At 48.1% G+C, this 19,301-nt stretch overlaps 1 protein-coding gene across 9 annotated transcripts in view; it reads right to left on the bottom strand.

The window, feature by feature from the left end:
* Positions 1-19,076, bottom strand: part of MKI67 (marker of proliferation Ki-67) — a 26,365-nt gene extending 7,289 nt beyond the window's left edge. For 2 of the 9 annotated variants that reach the window (XM_040486780.1, XM_040486779.1), the window contains exons 1-13: positions 18,957-19,076; positions 18,294-18,473; positions 15,591-15,669; positions 15,365-15,480; positions 13,086-13,152; positions 10,382-10,427; positions 8,817-9,887; positions 7,186-7,367; positions 5,714-6,032; positions 5,508-5,626; positions 5,233-5,404; positions 2,083-2,235; positions 1-1,095 (exon numbers count right to left, since the gene is read on the bottom strand). In XM_040486780.1, the coding sequence (XP_040342714.1) occupies positions 1-1,095; positions 2,083-2,235; positions 5,233-5,404; positions 5,508-5,626; positions 5,714-6,032; positions 7,186-7,367; positions 8,817-9,887; positions 10,382-10,427; positions 13,086-13,152; positions 15,365-15,480; positions 15,591-15,669; positions 18,294-18,385 (3,511 nt within the window). In that variant the 5' untranslated portion in view covers positions 18,386-18,473; positions 18,957-19,076. The remainder of the gene's footprint in view (positions 1,096-2,082; positions 2,236-5,232; positions 5,405-5,507; positions 5,627-5,713; positions 6,033-7,185; positions 7,368-8,816; positions 9,888-10,381; positions 10,428-13,085; positions 13,153-15,364; positions 15,481-15,590; positions 15,670-18,293; positions 18,474-18,956) is intronic. The other 7 variants (XM_040486778.1, XM_040486777.1, XM_040486776.1 and 4 more) reach the window with 7 other exon arrangements.
* Positions 19,077-19,301: the final 225 nt, after the last annotated feature.

Raw genomic sequence — 19,301 nt, forward strand, 5'->3', positions numbered from 1 at the left:
CATCATCACCTCCAGGTTCTCTGTGTGAGTTTGTGCTTTCCCCTGGCGTCTGGGTGGGCTTCCTGAGAGCAGAGGGCTCCTCCTCCAGGCCTACTTTCTGGGGAGGGGTCTCGAGCCGCCTCTTTTGACTCACTGGCGTGTTGCCTGGTCCTGGTAGAGGAGATTGCCAGGGTGCTTTGGTGGTTTGGTGACCAGTCATTGGTTTATCTGTGTGGCTTGGGGTTTGAAAGAGTTCTCTGAGTCCAGCCAGGTCTTCTAGAGAATGATTCTTTTTCTTGGGTGTTCTTGGCCGCCTCTTGCTTGCAGGTAGCTTTTCCGCAGGGCTCAGCTTCTGCTCTGGAGTTCTATTAAACAATCCGCTGTTTCTATCACCACCTGCAGGTTCTCCGTGTGAGTGTGTGCTTCCTCCTGGCATCTGGATGGGCTTCCCGAGAGCCAGGGGCTCTTCCTCCAGGTCCACTTTCTGCAGAGGGGTCTCAAGCTGCACGCTCATTGCGGCTGGCATGCCAGCTAGTTCCAACTTTGAAGATTTCTGGCGCTTTTCTGCGGTTTTATTCTCAGCCTCCTTTGGTTCCTGCACACGAATGGGCATGCGGAGGAGACCTTGGATGCCTCCCAGGTCTTCCTTGGGTTCTGTGTCTTGCCATGTCTTGAGGGGGGTCAGGTCTGCAGCTGGTTCCTGGTTTTGCTCTGAATATCTTCTCGATCTCCTCACTGCGACCACCTCTTCAGAATTTTCCTTTGGCTCGGTATCGTTCTCACTCGCTTCAAAATAGCTCTCCTGTTCCTTCGCTGCTCCCTCCAGTTTCTGTTCTCGTTGCGGGGTCTTCCTCAGAAGTCGTCCCGGAACATTCTCCACAGTGTCCATCTTGGCTTCTTCGTCCTTGCGCCCTGCTCCTGGCATCTGTATACTTCTGGGCCCCACGGACCTTCGAAGCCTGTTGGCGCTTGACGTGGCCTTCGGAGCCCCCGATCCCGGAGTTTTCTCAATGTTCACATTTACTCTGACACTCTGACGTCTGAGGACAGGGCTCACGAGGCTTTTATCAGACGGCTCTTGCGGTCCATTCTGAGTCACGGGGAATACATTCTCTCCTACAGGAAATAAAAACACGCGTGAGAAATATACCCTGTTCAGTATGTTGTGCCAATCTGGTATGTTTTCCTTATGAGATATCGTGTAAAAGCCAATAGTTCAGCCTCCTGTCCACCTGGGCTAAGCATATGAGGCTACTTACGTGGCCATAAATCTGTCTTGCACGTGAGCCACACGCACCTAAGAATATCGTTACCTGGTGATATACAGCAGGTTCACACTTAGGAGGGGATTAGGATCCACAGAGATCAGATACAAGAAAAAAAGTTCTTTAAGAAGGGGATCCCAAAGGTTACCGCACCGCGTCTCAGTCACCTGAATGCAGACATTCTTTCCTTCAAATATGAGAAGCAAACAGCCATTTCTCCTGCAGAACCACTAATACAATAACATGGCTTATCGTCAGGACGTGTGGGGTCCTAACTGCACAGGAAACATCTACTTTTCAGCACAGGATGCACTGTTCATATGGTAAAGCTGTTCCCTTCATGCCAGGCCCTGGGTAACCAGTACTCAGTGCAAGAGCAAGACAGACTCATTTCTCCCATCTTGGGCTCACACTGGGGCACAGGCCTTCTAGAAGATTCACGGCACTAAATTGTACGCATTCTCTTTCTTTTCGGTTATTTGTGGCAATTTTGAGTTGGAATAATTTATGTAACGACAAGGAGCGATCACTCCGCTTCTCTGCTGGTCAACCCCTTTAAATAAAGAAAGCAGAAATGTGCACGGGCAGTTTACAATTATTAAAGGAGTACTCTTTTTTGCGCAACTCGCTGAATGCCAATGCTAGTTCAACTGCGAATAGGAAGTTCCCCTAAAAACAACAGAACAGAGAGGCTGGAAATGGTACTTTTTCAGGAGTATCCGTCATAGACAAATAATAGTGTATCTCTTGTAAAAAAACAAAACAAAACAAAAAAAAAAACACCTACAATTCCTACTGAAAATATTAAAGTGCTAGGAAAAAACAAAAGTAAACCAACCGAAAGTTTCTGACGTGCATAGCAGAGGTTTTTCTCCCGGGTCAGGTACTTGAAACTCTTTTCTGACAACGTCCTCTGAGAGAGCGCTGGGACGCAGGCTCATCGTCTGTGGCTTCACTTTCGCTGCTGGAGTCTGGAACATTTCAGTTAACCCTGGTATACGAAAATATGGGAATGAACAATGAACAAACACATCGCTCGTACATGCCAGCAACCATGCCAGTCTGCACAGACCTCAGAGGAAGTGGCAGAGAAGGAACAGTGAATCACTCCCCAGAGTTCATTGGAGACAGTCATGTATTAATGATGAACTCATTTTGGGGCGCCTGGGTGGGTGGGTTGATTAAGCGCCTGGCTGCCGTGCAAGTTGTGATCTCGCGGTTTGTGAGTTCTGAGTTCGAGCCCCACACTGGGGTCTCTACCGTCCACGCAGAACCTGCTTCAGATCCTCTGCCCCCGTTTCTTTCTACCCCTCCCCTGCTCGCACGCTCTCTCTCGGTCAAACATAAATAAAGATTTTTTTTTAAAATAACAAACTCGTTTTTGAAGAAGCGCAATGAGAAGTTGCGATGGCATCTTGTCTTCTTTGCTTTTCCTCTTGGTGAGAAAATCACATACAGGAAGGGGACATGTCAGTCTTGCAACGTTGCCCCAATTCTGACCACCAGCCGGGAGACAGAGGCCACCCCGGGCACCCCCAGCCAGACATCCAGAAACCCGGTGCGCTCATGCTGCATTGAAAAGCCCTCACTGAGGCAGACCGGGGCTTATGTCCAAATAAAACCTTCCCAATTAAAAAAAAAAAAAAAAAAAAGACTGCCCATCGATAGTACTGTCAAATGGCAACATCACCATGTTTCCCTTTTAACGCCAGAAAGTAGTATTAACAGCATCTCAGAAGAAAAGCACGATACAGTTCTTTGAAGGGAAGACTGATCTTTCCGGAACACTCCCGTTATCCCGCTTTCGTCTTACTCTCATCCTGCCAGCAATGGATCAAAACGCTCTCTCGGTCTGGCATCTGACTGCAAACTGTCTTTGAGAAGACTGTTCCGGAGGCCCTCGAACCAGCCATTTCACTTAAAAGTCTCCTCCTCCTGCCGCTACTCAGGCCCCCCTTAAAGAGCCAGGATCCAGGCTTCAGGACAGACTGCTGTTTTGTCATGAAACTTACTCACACCAAGGGGTGGGAATTGTTGCACTCTCTAGGAAGGGGTCTGGAAGGAAGGTTGGGAAAACCCACTGTCTGAGTACTGAGCATTTAAATTTCTACTAATTTTATCTTAAAAATATTTTTGAAGATTGGTTTTTTTTTCTAATTTTTTATGTTTATTCATTTTTGAAAGACAGAGAGAGACAGAGCACAAGCAGGGGTGGGGCGGAGAGAGAGGGGGACACAGAATCCAAAGCCAGCTCCAGGCTCTGAGCTGTCAGCACCAGAGACCGACGTGGGGCTCGAACTCACGAACCGCGAGATCGTGACCTGAGCCAAAGTTGGACGCTCCACTGACTGAGCCACCCGGGAGCCCCTGTTTTAATGTTTATTATTGAGAGAGACAGAGAAATGGTGCAAGGTGGGGAGGGGCAGAGAGAGAGGGAGACACAGAATCCAAAGTAGGCTCCAGGCTCTGAGCTGTGAGCACAGAGCCCGACACGGGGCTCGAACCCACGAACCACAAGATCGTGACCTGAGCTGAAGTCGGACACTCAACCGACTGAGCCACCCAGGAGCCCCTGAGGATTGGTTTTTAATGCTTTGTAACATAAGGACATTAGAACCCTCACACATGAACATAATTTACATAATGTACACGTATGTACATATGACTGCATATTGGGTGGTACATACTCAAAACTTTTTTCTCATTCAGTTTGCTATCAAAATGGGCTACAATTGTTCTGCGTTTTTACAGGTATGTTTACGGGTATTTTTTTTTAAAAGCTAAATGTATTTTTTTTAATGTTTATATGTTTTTGAGAGACAGAGCACAAGCAGAGGAAGTGCAGAGAGAGGAAGACACAGAATCCGAAGCAGGCTCCAGGCTCTGAGCTGTTAGCACAAAGCTTGACGTGGGCCTCGAACTCATGAACCGTGAGATCATGACCCGAGCCAAAGTCAGACGCTTAACTGACAGCCCCCCAGGTGCCCCAAAAAACTATGTGTAGTGATCCTATTGTGACAGTACTCAGAGGGAACTTTATTTGGGTTATACAGAGGAGTAGAACTATTCCATCTTAAAATACACCAGGAAATAGGGGTGCCTGGGTGGCTCAGTCAGTTGAGCGTCCGATCTCACTTCAGCTCAGGTCATGATCTCGCAGCTCGTGAGTTCAAGCCCCACGTTGGGCTCTGTGCTGACAGCTCGGAGCCTGGAGTCTGCTTTGGATTCTGTGTCTCCCTCTCTCTCTACCCAAACCCACTCACATTCTGTCTCTGTCTCCTCAAAAATAAATAAACATTCAAACAAAAACATCTAAAAAAATACGCCAGGAAAAGAAAAAAAAAAGACCCCATCTAATGGGAGGTGGAATCAAGTCTCCCCTCCCTCCAAAAGTGTTGAAGGCAGAAAGCACCGGTCAAACCATGGAGAGTGAAATCCCAGCCCTGGGTTCCTGTCTTGGTGCTAATCTAGGACAACCATAAGGAAGTCACATCCCACCGTTACTGAGAATGGAAACACTGGTTCAACTGTTCATGCTTAAGGGAAGGCCTCTTCACAGGCTTTCATTTCTAGAAACAGTTAAGCGTCATGGAAAGGAAGGAACCTCTTGAAACAGTAAAATATTGTTCAACTTCGGGGCGGTCGATCAGTATAAACACAGGGGAGGGGCGATTATAAAAGCGAGCCTGCTCTCTTCACCATGAAGCGGACTCCAATACTCTACATGGATGCTGCCATCCGAGGCAAAGCTGTGCAGTTACCACTCATACCTGCCTCGTGCGGGACTCATGACCCCCGATACGGTCGAGGTCCGGCTCTCGTCCAACCCAGCAAGTTCTTCCTTGAACCACCAGAACCCCAGGAGCTGACTAGATCGTTGATCCTCCCGTCTGCTCCCCACCATACACATCTACGGCATCCGTCCACGTTCTCACATGTAGGGGGATCGAAGGGCTACGGTTTCCAAGCCTCGAGGTTGTGCTTTTACCTGACAGATCTTCATTGAAGTCCACCTTCTTGTTGATGACAAAGTTGTTGAGCATTCTGTAGGGCCGGGCAGGCACATTTACTTTTTCAAGGTGAGCTTTCCCTATTATTATGGTACAAGGAGAGTTGGCATGGCCTGTACTAAACTCACTGTGAACGCCGCTAACAGGCTTCTGGAAAAAAAAAAAATGTAACAAGATGAAGGAAACATCAGCGCGTACCTCCCCACCCAACGCGACCTTACCTCACAGCACGTGGCCAAGGAGCTGTTCATACCTTCGGAGTGTTCGCTTTTCTTGGCCTTTTGCTCAGCTGTCGCTGGGGGCCATGTTTGACCGCTTTAGCCTGGGTCTGTTTGGCCCCGAGTTTCACTACGTCCGCCCACGACTTCGCCACTGTCACAAGGAAAACGTGTTGAAAGGTTTCCGAAGCCCCGTGAGCGAGAAAACTGACCTTAAGACATCCGCGAACACGACACTAACCGACTAAATTGGCTTCAGAAGCTCCACTCCTTCTTTTGGAGTAAATCCTCTGCAAGATGTCATGCTGGCTCCGGTCGATGGAGGTTCTCTTTGAAAGCAAGCCACCGCTCTTCCTGCCTCCCCTCTTAGGAACATCCGTGTGATGAGATTTGCTGCCGCCGGAGACCGAGGACGCCTTGGGTGACCTGCGACGTGGGTCACGGGCACCTGGAGAAGTCCTGGTCGGATCACGAGCTGGAGATCCCGCGAACTGCGGTTGTGCGGTCCCTTCCAAATGGAGTCCGGAAGAATCTTCTTTTCCCGATGGTTGAGGACGGTCCTGACGAGATTTAAACGTTCATAAGATACCTTACCGCCAACACAGAGTCTCTGTAGTGGATGTGAAAACCCTGCCCAGTTAAAGAATTTTGGCTGTTTCAATCTGGAAGCACCAAAACGTTTCAAGCGCTGTCTGTCAAGTGGAAGGCAGAGATGGGGGTCTGTGCCCCTCATTTAAGAGAAAAAGGAAGGAGGGGGGGTGGGGGGGACAGCAAACCAGTCTTAAGTGAGGAGTGAGCATGCTCTGATCTGAATTGGAGAAAACACCACCTGTGGACGTCTAATCCCCTTTGGTCTACGTGGAAGGAGGGCCGCTCATTTCTGGGAGCCAATAGAGAATGGAAAGGGAGCCACACATACCTTATACTCCTTTTGGTAGGAAAAGAAATGAAAGATTGCCCAGGCCCTCTGAGGGGGGTGAGCTGGGCGGCCATACCTTCTAAAGACCTAAACTCAGGAGGACAACACAGCCTAGCGTAGGTGATTACAAAGTTCTAAATAGCTGATGGTGGAAATCATGGGCGTGTTGCCACTCAAGGGTTTCCTTTTCACCTTATAATTCTAAAAGAAAACAAACAAACAAACAGACCACCTTATGGTTTGTGTCATGATGTCTCCAGATTCTTTCTAATCGGTAGTTTGTTTGTTTGTTTAATGGTTATCTATTTATTTTTGAGGGAGAGACACGTCGTCATGAGCAGGGGAGGGACAGGGAGAGGGAGACACAGAATCCGAAGCAGGCTCTAGGCTCTGAGCTGTCAGCACAGAGCCCGACGTGGGGCTCCAACTCATGAAGCGTGAGATCATGACCTGAGCCGAAGTCGGATGCTCAGCCCACTGAGCCACCCAGGCGCCCCTCTGATTGGTAGTTTTTACTGAACCCGCCCCCTCCCCCAGCCTGAGTGGTCTTCTGGAAGCAAGGCTGGCAGGAGGCCTCCGCCAGAAGAGGCCTTCACAGGCCTCCGCTGTGCTCAGCCACGTGAGAATCGGGGTTCCAAGCCCAGGGGTCCATTTTCCACCCCTCAGTGAGTGAGCCGTCCTTTATAATTTTTTGTCTTTACTACGTTTTTAGAAAGAAAAAGGTCTCCGTTGCCATTGTGCTGGTGTGGGGCGTTTGGAAAGGATGTGTCCTAGGCGGGAGTGAGAATACTGACCGTTGACCCTACCTTGATGATTTTCTTCAGGACAGGTGGAGTGTGGCTTACAAGTGACCTTCTGGGTGTTTCTCCTCTCTTGAGAGGTGTATTAGGAGGTAAGTTTTCATCAAATAACTCCGGCTTCAGACGACCACCGAAGGAGACCCGCCTTCTTTTCAGGGGTGTTCCCTCAGTCTTATCTGAAATAACGAATACAAACGTGGAGAAGGAATGGACGATGCGCGGACACCTGAGACGTGTTTCAAGTTGCCGTTAAAGACAAACCAATGGAAAAGCCCCCTTGAAAACTAACACCACAGCGTCTCCTCCTTTGGTAACGCTCACGGAGCTGGAGCTCAGGAAAAGACCCAGGGACAAACTCACAAAGCGTCACGTCCCAACCGGACAGTACAAAGATCTCCTAGGAAAGGTTGAAAATGCCCACGTGGACAGAGCTTGATAAAGGGATTGGTGTGGATGGGGCGGCTTTCACTTTGGAGCAGGGGAATGACAGACACGGATGCTTCTGCGGTGACCGGATAGGGCTTTTTCCAAAGACACCTATGAACTCGGACCTCGCCCAGGCCTACCTAGTGAGAAGTCGTGAACTTGAAAACTTCTCCAGGTGATTCGAATAGGCGATTCACGAGTCCCAACCCCACCGCACATCCCCATGAACCGGCACTCAACAAGAATCCCTTGTCTGAGTGATGCCTCCTTTCTGAGACTCATAGGGACACAGTGATGGATGCGTGCTGGTCTAATTGCAGAGAGGGGTGCACCTCGCATGAGGGACCGTCTGCAAAACAGAGCCCGGACGGTAAGCCTGCTACTTCAGAACACCCACAGAACCATCCCCCCCCCCCCCCGGCCGAAAAGTATGGGAGAAAACCCAGGAGCTACTGAGCCCGCTCGGGGGTCACAGCCCTGCCGCTCGCTGGGTGACAGGAGGCCGTCGGTTTCCCGTTTTACAAAAGGGAAGTTAACAGGGATACCTGTCCCGGGGGCCCACCTGCTACCTGCATAGAGGATCAAAAGTGCCCATGTCTTTAAAACACCTACAACAGCTCCTGATACAGAAACCCGTGGGGATAGTCCAGTGGTTTATAACACAGCAGCAGCAGCAACAACAACAAACAACAACAACAACAACAACAACAACAAACTACTATTAGGAGACACGGAAAACAGAGTATAAGTACCTGAGAGACACCCTCCCTGTATTTAAACATTCCCAAGGGACTTCCCTGGACTTAGTTTACAGGAGCAAACTCACAGGATACGAGTGCTTATAGTTCGGAACTCAAACGTTTCTGGAAAGCCATTATGCTTATTACTAGGCTTATTCTCCTTTCTATCTTCTTGTGGGTGGAACGGGGGAATCCAACACGTTTTTGGACCCCTGTAGGTCCCCGGCTGTGTTCGTCCCTGACAACCCGCCCTCCCTCCGGAGCCCCGGATTACAATCGTGCGCGTCTTCAGGACGAGTCTATGAGAGCAGACGGTGCATCTGGCTTTGTGCACATAGGCTCCCTGCCACGGTGAAATCACCACCGACGGAAGGGAGGTCTCATCGGTTCCTATCTAGATACAAGGTATGAGCTATGGGGGGGGGGGGGGGCGGTAAATGCACAGTTAAGTAAACTTACTGATAGAGTCCCCAAAGTTGCTTGTATCAACTGAACTACGACCAGGTAACCCAGAGTGCATGCGCCCCACGGCGGCGCCCGCTTTCTCAGGCTGGTGGACAGAACTGTTCGGAATCTTCCTTTCAACTTGAACGGGCAACGGAGCTAAAATCGCGTGATTCTGAGTTTCTGGTTCTGGTGTAAGAACGTCCACACTGGTAGGAATACTCCTCCTCCTTTTGGAAAAGAGGTTTTCTGGTGTATCTCCAAAATTATCAGCGTTTTCGACTTTAGCGGGTGTTTGGTTTCTGGCTAAGGACTTCCTAGGAGTAAACGTCTTGTTATCTGTCCTGAAGCCTTCCTTTTGATCCAAATTCACAGGCGCACTTCCGCCGGCGACCATCATGTCTTCATGCTGACGTTTCCGCGAGGCCTGTGGGGAACGTTGTGCCAGGGTCTTGGTTTCTGTCATCTCCTCAGGAGGGACGATGGGACCCCTGGTCTCCTTGGAAGTCTCCACAGCCTCCTCACCTTGTCTCCTGTCCTCGGTCTGGCTAATACCTTGTTCTCCCAAAGCAGGATCTGCCTTCATTTGGGTGCCCCGACCTGACCTAGGTCTGGATTTAAGTGACCCTGGGACTTGTGTCCCGCCTTGTAAATCACCAGAACATTCCTTCTCTGGTGGGTGATGACTCCGCGTTCCTGATTTTTTACCGCTCTGTAGCACGTCTCCTTTTTCTGATTTCACATCAAGCTCTTCCTTCATTGACTCGTAAAGCTTCTTAAAGGGAGATTCATTGTTTGCACCATTCTCCAGACCCTGCGTAGAGGGTAAAGGCTTCAGGTCTCCTTTACAGCTCACTAATGTTATGCTGAAATCTTCCTTAGAATCCCTGCCTGTAGGATCCGTGGTATTTCTGGAGTTACCTCCAGCAAGTTCTGAGGGAAGAACGACATTAGGCGTTCTGCTTGCAACCCAGTCCTCACAGCCACCAGAGACCATGCCCGCTGCTTGGACATTCTTCAGAGGCCTTCCTGAAACACTGTCTTCAGAGGCTCTTGAACGGACGTCGGAATCTTGAAGCTTCCCGTCTGGGCGATGAGTTATGAAATAAGAAACAGAAAGTTCAATCTTTCCTCAGTGATGAACACCTAAAGTATTCGAATTTTAAAAGCGTTTCAAATTGTCTTCTAATCTAGCTTTTCACTTAGCCTGCAAATTATTTAATGCCCAAAGCGTGTAACAGAAGTATTCTGACGCTGGTGTTACGAGGCAAACAGATAGGTCACGTCAGCCTCCTATAACCCATGTGGGGCATGGAATGCTGTTAATCTACTCAATTAAACCGGTAACCGAACGAGACCGCTTATACCTGGATGCTCCAGTGAGCACGGTGCCCTCTAAGTCACTTGAGGAAAAAGTGAACTCAGATGTCTGCCTGTGTGCCATGGGAAGTAACACAACCTCCTAACTTTTGTGAAGCTGAATGCAGAACACAGGCATTCTTGCTGGCCCTTCCTCGCCGTAACGCTACGTGGAGAGCTGACCTTGAAGGATCCCAGGAGAAAACCACAAAACTACTAACCAGGGTCGGAAGAGAGGCTAGACCTTGAGACTCGACGCAGAGATTCCTGTGAATTGGCAAAATAAAAAACAGTGATGTAGGTGTCTCTTCAAACATGGGCAGTCATAGTTATTAAAATGTTCTTGCTAGGGAGGCTCTTCCCTACCAAACTGTCCTTATATGAATTTTAGAGACTTTCACCCAAGACGCTCAGGGGCAAGTGCTCGTAATACAAGTATCTCTTAGCTGATTTTAAAAATATATAATGATAGTATAAGAAACAAACTTGAAACTCAGAATTGTTTAAACTGGACGTCAGTTGAAGCGCCCGGGGGGCTCAGTCGGTGGAGCGTCCGACTTTGGCTTGGGTCATAATCTCCAGGTTTGTGAGTTCGAGGTCCGCGTCGGGCTCTGTGCTGACAGCTCAGAGCCTGGAGCGTGCTTCAGATTCTGAGTCTCCCTCTCTCTCTCTGCCCCTCCCTTGTTCACACTCTCCCTATCTCTAAAAAATAATCATTAAAAAAACATTAAAAAAGATAAATAAACTGAACCGCAGTTGAGTTTTGGGAAGTTCCTCAAACTTCTCTCTCATCCCCCCACGAGAGAGCCAAAGCTGCAATTAGACATCATCTGCATGCAGCGTCTGTGAACCTACCAAGAGCACGGAATTATTGACTTAGTACTCAGCTTTGTCAGAAACAGGGTACAGGACCTGCTGGGGCCCCACTGGGCACGTGTGCTTTGGCTGGCAGGTGCACCCAAGAGCCGGGATGGTGAGGCCAAGGTGAAACCAGCACACCACAGGCGCTCACCCTCAGCGCACGACAATCAGATCCGGCTCCTCCCCCCCCGCCCCCCCCAACTGCTGCCCTCACAATCTGTCAGAAAAAATTTTAAGGGGCAAGGAACAACCAAAGAATAACAATTATGCAAGATATAAAAGTTCAGTGTTGCTTCAAAGGAGGAAAAGTATCTCATCCGAGTTACTACAGAGGGAAAAAAAAAAATCACAAAATATATCCAAGGGCAAATAATTTAACTTTTTCCTTCAATCTGTTTCAGATTTCTTGGTATCTAACCCGCTGCTTCTCAAATTTGGCAAGTGAGGGATCCGTTTCTAATTTCCCATCTGAAGTTGGCCAACAGTCTTATGACCAAACAGGAAAAATAAATTAAAACTTAAAAATTATGTACAAAATACAAGCCCATTTTTGTACCATTATATTCCATAGCACAAAGATCACTGCCCAACTGCTATCACATGTTCTCAGTATTTAGTTTCAGTACTGGCTTTAGCACAATCCCAACAATGAACAGTTCATAGACCTCTGAGACCTCTTATCAATGTTGTAAAAAGTTTATTTATTTATTTGAGAAAGACAGAGACAGAGTGGGAGAGGGGCAGAGATAGGAGGAGAGAGAGAATCCCAAGCAGGCTCCACGCTGTCAGCACAGAGCCCGATGGGGGCTCGAATCCACAAGCTGTGAGATCATGACCTGAGCCAAAATCCGAGACCACTTGTCTAACCCAAAGTTCAGCGTTTTGGTTGGTTCCCTTACACCCACCAACCAAGTAGGTGGAAAACCTCAAAAGCTAGTTTTCCCCCGAAGCTGATGAGTGGCAAGGTCAACATTAAGGTCACTGCTCTAGGGGGGAAGCAGCACCTCGATCTTCGGTAGAGTGGCTTCCTGCTCATTTCGGGCACGGGTACTGACTTGTAAGCCAGAGAATCGCAACCCGCTCACAGGAGACCAGCTTGGGTAGCTTCATAAAGAAGAGAAGTTCACGGGACACGTCCTACCAAAGCTCCAAGGATGGAGATAAGCCAAGCGTTCTGAAACGCCAATACGTCTGTCACGTGACACCGTGCAGGACCCCTTTGGTACCCAGAGCTCCGATGTGATGATCTCAGGTACATAAACATGGAGAAGAGCAGTGACCAGGAGACAACAAGAGCCACGGGATAATGTAATCCCCGGATTTTAATTCCTTGCAATGGGCTGTCCTAACCAAAGGTCTGCAAGATCAGATCGTGAGATGCTAAAGGGGCCTTTGGGCCAAAATGTTAGACTGACCTAGTCCACTCTTTGTGAATAAAAGTACAGTTTTCAATTATTTCAATTTATGGGGTGTCTCGGGGGCTCAGTCGATTAAGCCTCCGACTTCGGCTCAGGTCATGATCCCGCAGTTCGTGAGTTCGAGCCCCGCATCGGGCTCTGTGCTGACAGCTCGGAGCCTGGAGCCTGCTTCGGATTCTGTGTCTCCCTCTCTCTCTCTCCTTCTCCCCTGCTCATACTCTCTGTCTCTCAAAAATAAATAAATGTTAAAAAAAATGAAATTATTTCAATTTATGGGGCTCCTGGGTCTGTCAGTTGGTTGAGTGTCTGACTCTTGATTTGGGTTCAGGTCATAATCCCAGGACCGTGGGATCCCAGCCCCGTGTGGGGCTAACACAGAGCATGGAGGCTGCTTAAGATTCTCTCTCCCTCCCTCTGCCCCGTCTCCCCTGCTCGCACACTCTCTCTCAATAAATAAATATAAACAAACAAACAAACTCAAGTTTGTCTAAGTTCATCATGTTTAAGATCTCAGTCACACCTTCCTTACAACTGGCCAGTCATCCTCACTTGTGAGACACCATTCATCGACGTGCACATTAATGATTTCATTGTATTGTGCACAGGAATCAGAACTCAAAGTTGGATGCCACCCCTCACTCGTCACCTGTTTGCGTCTTTGTCCTGGGAATTCAGTAGACTTCCTTCTGTCCTCGTGACTTTCATTTTCGTACCTGAAGTGCGCAGAAGGACAGACACATATTCAGATTCAAGATCTGTAACTGACGGTAAAACTTCCCCATCTGATTAATGTCCAAGGAGCGAGGAACAAACGTCAGGTTTGTTTTCTTCATGGAAATAAACGTAGTTAGGAAAGATCTTAGGTCGCCTCAAATTTCTTTTGGAATGCTAACGTCATAGGTTGGGACCCAGGTTGATTTCTGAACACGGACGAGCCCGTGTGAGTACCTCCTATGTGAAAACCTACTGCATAGGATGGCCGATCGGATTTCCACCGGTTTGTATCCCTGGAAATCATCTGAGGACTTGGAAGGTCACCCAGGAAGCCCTGCGGCACGTGAGGCCTGAGTCACTTTGTGATGTTATTTACGGCAGGGTCACCACAGAGCCACCCTAGAATTTAGGGCTGCTGTGATCTCCTCAGTTTCCTGCTTACTGTATCTGTACCCGGGCAAAGACTGGCACCTTTCTTAATATGTAGAGAGATTTAGCAACATACAAAGTCGTTCTATCAGACCTCAAGCATCCATTCACAGAACAACCTTTTATGGGCATACTGAACTTGGCCTCCAGGGGGCAGTCTGATCTGAAACAGCTGGGTGTCTGGAATTGCTTCTCATGGTAGTCGAGTTCTTGGTCAAGTGCCCCTTCCTAAGACCTTTTCCCCATTCTTTGTTGGAGGGATTTAATCATCCCAGTTAATCTCAGTCTGAACAGCACCTCATTTTGGGGAAGAAGGTCTGGTCTCCACTCCACATCAAATACTTCCAAGCTAGAAGTCTGTTCGATAAACACACCCTTTAAACATGGAGGCAAATTCAGAAAAAGCACGGGAAAGAAACAGCCAATGGAACAAACAGAAGATTATCTATTTGATACAAACGAAGGCGGGAAGGAAGGCAGCGTTCCATTTGGCAGCGTGGATGAAAACCATGACCCCACCACGTGCTGCTTACAGGAGTCACGATGTATATCCCAAGGCACCCACAGAACGAACACAGAAGGATGCGCCATGCCAGCAGCAACCAGAAGAGAGGGGTCGCGCTAACATCAGACAAAATAGATTCTAAGATAAAAATTGTTCACAGAGACCAAGCATATTTTATAATGGTAAAAGGATCAACCTATCAAGGAGATAAACCAATTATTAAGAAAAAAAAGTGTACCCAACAGCTGGTTCCAGGAGACCATCTAAACCTGAAGGATTATGCAAAGCTGAAAGCAATGTACCAGAGAAAAATGATAAAATGCAGTCACTGATAAAAAGCATCAGTGAAGGTACAGGATCTCTCAGAAAGATAAATGGCAGGGCTTCACCCACCAGGAGATAATTCTAAATTTAAACACACACACAGGAGAGCCTCAAAACACAGAGAGCAAAAACAGAAGAGCAAAAAAACAAAACAACAACAACAAGAAAGAAAAAAAAATCCTCAATGCGTGATTTCAACTAACCTACCTGAATAAGAATCAAGGGGGTGAATTACTATGATTCTACAGCCAGGAATTTGAGTCTAATGGACGCAAGTGGACAGAACACTGCACCCGAGCTGTACAACGCTCTCTAGGGCACCCCTGCCGTCTCTTCACATGGCTGTCCCTCTGAACACCTGCTTCCTCTTCAGTGTCCTAATCTCCTCTTCTTACAAGGACACCAGTCAGATTGAATTAGGACCCACCCTAAGGGCCTCGTTTTAACCTAATCACCTCTTTAAAGACCCTATCTCCGAACACGGTCATATTCTGGGTTGCTGGGGGTTAAGGCTCCAACATATGAATTTTGGAGGGACACAATTCAGCCCGTAACAGATGGAAATCACAAAGGCGCTCGCTTCGTGATAAGCCCATCTGGGCATCTTATCTTGTATCTTTCTCTAAGAGCGTCTTCTACTTTCAAATGAAAGAGAAACTGAAAACTGCGGTTTCACAACACTTGCAGCAAAATAAAACCCCTTGAGGATCTGGTCGCTCCTCTTTGGCCCAGTTAACTGCATTTGGATCCTCGAAGGGGATCACCCAAGTCCCCTGCGTCATCCCTTCTAGACTCTTGTGACTTTAGATGGAGAACCAGTGGTGAGCATGGCAGCCTCAGATGCTCTGACACTCACCGGCATTACAGAAAGATCACAGAAGTCTACAAGGCTAGTTCTGGTGCATCAGAAGTTCCATTTACATGAGTCTGATTTGTTTGGACTTCTCACCTACCTGAAGGAACGGTCAACAACAGTGATCACATCTCCATGCTTTAGTTGTACAGGTCCATCAATGGTAGATCCATTGACTTGTGTTGGATTCGTGGAACTGAAATTAAACAGCATTGCCTACAAGGTAGAAAAAAAAGGGGGGGGGAATAGGTAACTCACAAATGGGTAAGAAGTGAAATGAAAAGTTAAAAAAAAAAAAAACAAACAGACTTCAAACACCCACTTACCTCCCGCCCATTGATTTCAATTTTGCAATGTTGTTTTGAGACTACAGGGAGCTGGATGCGAATGTCACATTCAATACCCCTTAATTGAAAAAAATAAATAAATAAATAAGATTTTTAAGCTCCTGCATTTAAAAAAAAAAAAATTACATTAACGTTTCAAAGTAAAACATCATTTGACCATATGTTTGATCCTTAAATGCAACAACAGAAAGGAATAAAAACTTGGGCAAGGTCCCTGAACTGTGCATTTTGCAAACAATTTGGACAAGTGGTATATAACTAACGATACTAAACCTTTAAAACTTCAAGTACTTAGAAATAATTATAAGGGAAAACAGTAGAATACAAAACTGGAATGCCTTTTACTGAAATACCTGCTTATAAGACCCAAATAAGAGAGCATTTATAGCACAGTCTGGAGAACGGTGACGATCTTTAATACTCTGTGCTTTTTTTCTATAAAAAAAGGTTTATATGTGTTCATTTGTAATGTTATGTATGTTTAGAGGTTTAATCATCACAAGTGCTGTATTTTTTGCTAACACCTGTCTGTGCAGCCGTGCTTTACAAACAAAAAGCTTACAATTACATCAGCACCTATCTCGCGGTGTTGTTCAAGCAGTACATGAATTATACACGTCTGGCGTTTGCCTGGCACACAGTAAAAGCCACGGACTCATGAGCGTTTCATGGTTTTAAAACTGCACTGTATTAACGGGCAGATTCAGAAGTCTTATTAAAACTACAAATGCAAACAACAAATACACATTATTAGATTCAACTTGTCTTTCCACACAAGGAACATGAACAGGAAGCACCAGGAGGGAGAATTTCCAAACCCACATAGAAACTAATCAAAACGGTCCTTAGTAAGGTTCCTTGGGTCTGGTGTCCCCGTTACTGAAAGTTTGAACAATTATAGACTCTCCTCTCTGTTCTCAATATAATATTCTGGTGCTAAGAATATCTCTTTCTACCTATGGCATATGACCAAACACTTAGGAATGGGTTTTGGGTTTTTTTTTTTTTTTTAAGTGTATTTATTTATTTTGAGAACACGTGAGTGAGGGAGGGCCAGAGAGAGAGAGAGGAAGAGAGAGAATCTCAAGCAGGCCCTGCACTGTCAGAGCAGAGCCGATGCAGGGCTTGAACTCACAAATTGTGAGATCGTGACCTGAGTCGAAATCAAGAGTAGACATTTAACCGACTGGGCCACCCAGGCGCCCATGAATGGGTTTGAAATGTCAAATCTTGCATAAAAAGATATTTAATCCCTTCTGTATAATAACCAGAGTGACTGACATCTGATACCAAAACGTTTATTCTTTTTCCTCCGAAAAGGAGCTAGAGCAACCCACTTTAGACTAAAGAGGAGAATTTGACTTTTAGGTATCTGAATATTCCAGCAAGAGAGACAGAAAGAGACACACACACAGAGAGAGCCTATCTTGTTAGAACTGAGAATTTGTTTGGCTGGGAACTGCCAGCTAGCATCCCTATGGATCGGTCGTTCTTGACCTCAGCACTGTTGCCCTTTGAGGCCAAATGATTCTTTATAGTAGAGCGTGTCCTGTAATCTGTGGACACTATACCCTGTTCAGCAGCATCCCTGTCCTCTGTTCACTGATTCCAGTGGCATGAGCTGCCCACACCGTGGGCACCGTCTCCAGGCCTTGCAGGAGGTCTCCTGCAGGGCAAAATAATCCTAGTCTGAGAACCACTGCGGCTTATGATTCCACATCCAGGCCACGCTTCTATTAGACACAGAGTGCCAACTCTATGGATCACCTTTTACTTGCCAGACCCGTACTAGGCACGGAGTACATAATTACGAACTAGACAGTCCCTGTCCTGGGAGAGCTTAGGAGTGGGAGACACAACCAAAGCCTCCTCGCCCTGTGTAGCGTTAGGGAAGACAAGAGCAGTGTTCACCAAAGGCTTCTCTTTAGGTAACATTTAGATGATTATCAAGAAGGTGGAAAGGAATCCCTCACACAGGAAGATAAGAGAACATTCCAGTCGTAAAGGTCAAACTGGCTAAAAGCACACAGAGGAGCAAAAGCGTAGAATGTCCGTGGTGGGGTAGAACGTGGAAGAGGGCTGGTAGGACAGGACGGGGTGTGGGACCCACCTCACAGGGCTCCACGGGGAGGGTGACCTATCATTGATATAAAGAGTCACAGGTCAGAAAACGGGAGGGTGCCTGTTATACAGGGACCACAGCTATTTACCAACAACAACACAGGACAGCAACAGGCGAGAAAGAAGTTCTCAAATCACTAGCAAGACTTCTCCCAGCTTCATTTCCCCAACAAACCAAATTCGGAGGCTCTTTCCCTCATTTGCTCAGGAGGGTCCCCCACAGCCAAGGAACACCAAGTTTGGAGGGGTTTCAGATGAACACCCTGGCCTTCTAAAGAATGCATGAAGTCAATCAGGATTTGAAGATAATCTACATCTTTCTCCATTTAAAGATTTTATCAAATCAATTTTAAAATGTGTTCGATTAAAAAAAAAAGTATATAAACATTGTCTTCAAAATCCTAGTTCCTAATAAACAACCATGAGAGGTTGACAACCGGTAGGAAAGTCACCAGCAAACTGGGGGCAGGAACTACTTCTCGGGTGTTTCCAGTCTGTTAATCTGTGATTAGGATATTAATGTCTGTTAAAGGAAATTGTCCACCCCTATGCAGGGCTCACCTTCCAAACAAGCAGGTGCTGAGGCTCAGTGGAAAGTGGGGGCCGTCCGCCCCGCTCCTTTTGATGGTAACAAGGCGTCCTGTAGGACCCATTTTCTAAACAAGATGTTGAGTGTAATCGGTACAGGAAGGTCAGGCATCAAAAGGTCTGCGGAAGCAAACTTGATGCAGGAACATGCCACTGAATAAAACAAAAACAAAACACGCGGAGGAGGTGGGGTGTTACTCTGAAAGCAAAGAGCTAGGAAGTCACTTGTAAGTGACCAAATGCTCTGGCTTATACGATCACCATGCTTCTGCCACCCTGACCCACATCTTACTTGAGCCCTGGGGGAGCCCCAGCCAGGCCCCGGGCTGCACCTTGGAGCGCCCCCCCCCCGCCCCCGCCAACACCCAGTGCCCCCAAGGACCCGCGGCTAGAACTCTCGAAGCTCATCAAGGTCAAGGCTCCAGGGGGTTCCCACCAACACCCGCTCGCCAGAGCCCTGGCCGCGCTCCAGGCGCCGGTTCCCGCAGAGCAGAGGAGTCCCCACAGCTCTAGCCCCCAGACGCACAGGCCGTCCCCGAGCCCCGAGGCGCCCCGGCCGCGGCTCACCCGGGACAGTCGCCCGCACCGCCACGGCCACCGCCACCTGAGTCCCCTGCTCCTCCAGATGCAACTTACGTCCTCACCCGGAAAAGCCAGCGACTCTTCCACCGGCGTCCACAGCCCGCCCCGCGCTCCAGGGACGGACACCGCCCGCGGCCACCTCCGCCGCAGTCCTCACTACCCCCACCCCCCGCCGTCGCCCTCGCCGGCGACCAGGTGGCCCAGCCTAGCTGCGTCCGGGACGCGCCCGGCGTTAGCAGCTCCGCGCGTAAAGCCGCCGCCGCGCTCTCCCGATTCAAATGAAAACAACCATTCGAATTTGGCGCTAAGCGCTGCGATTGGACGCGGCGGTGCGGAGGCAGACCAATGGGCAAGGAGCGAGGGCGGGCAGGGGCGGAGCTAGCGGGGAGGGCGCGGGCT

This window comes from Herpailurus yagouaroundi, unplaced genomic scaffold (genome assembly GCF_014898765.1).
Source record: "Herpailurus yagouaroundi ecotype Mexico unplaced genomic scaffold, PumYag 163, whole genome shotgun sequence".
Lineage (NCBI taxonomy): Eukaryota > Metazoa > Chordata > Mammalia > Carnivora > Felidae > Herpailurus > Herpailurus yagouaroundi.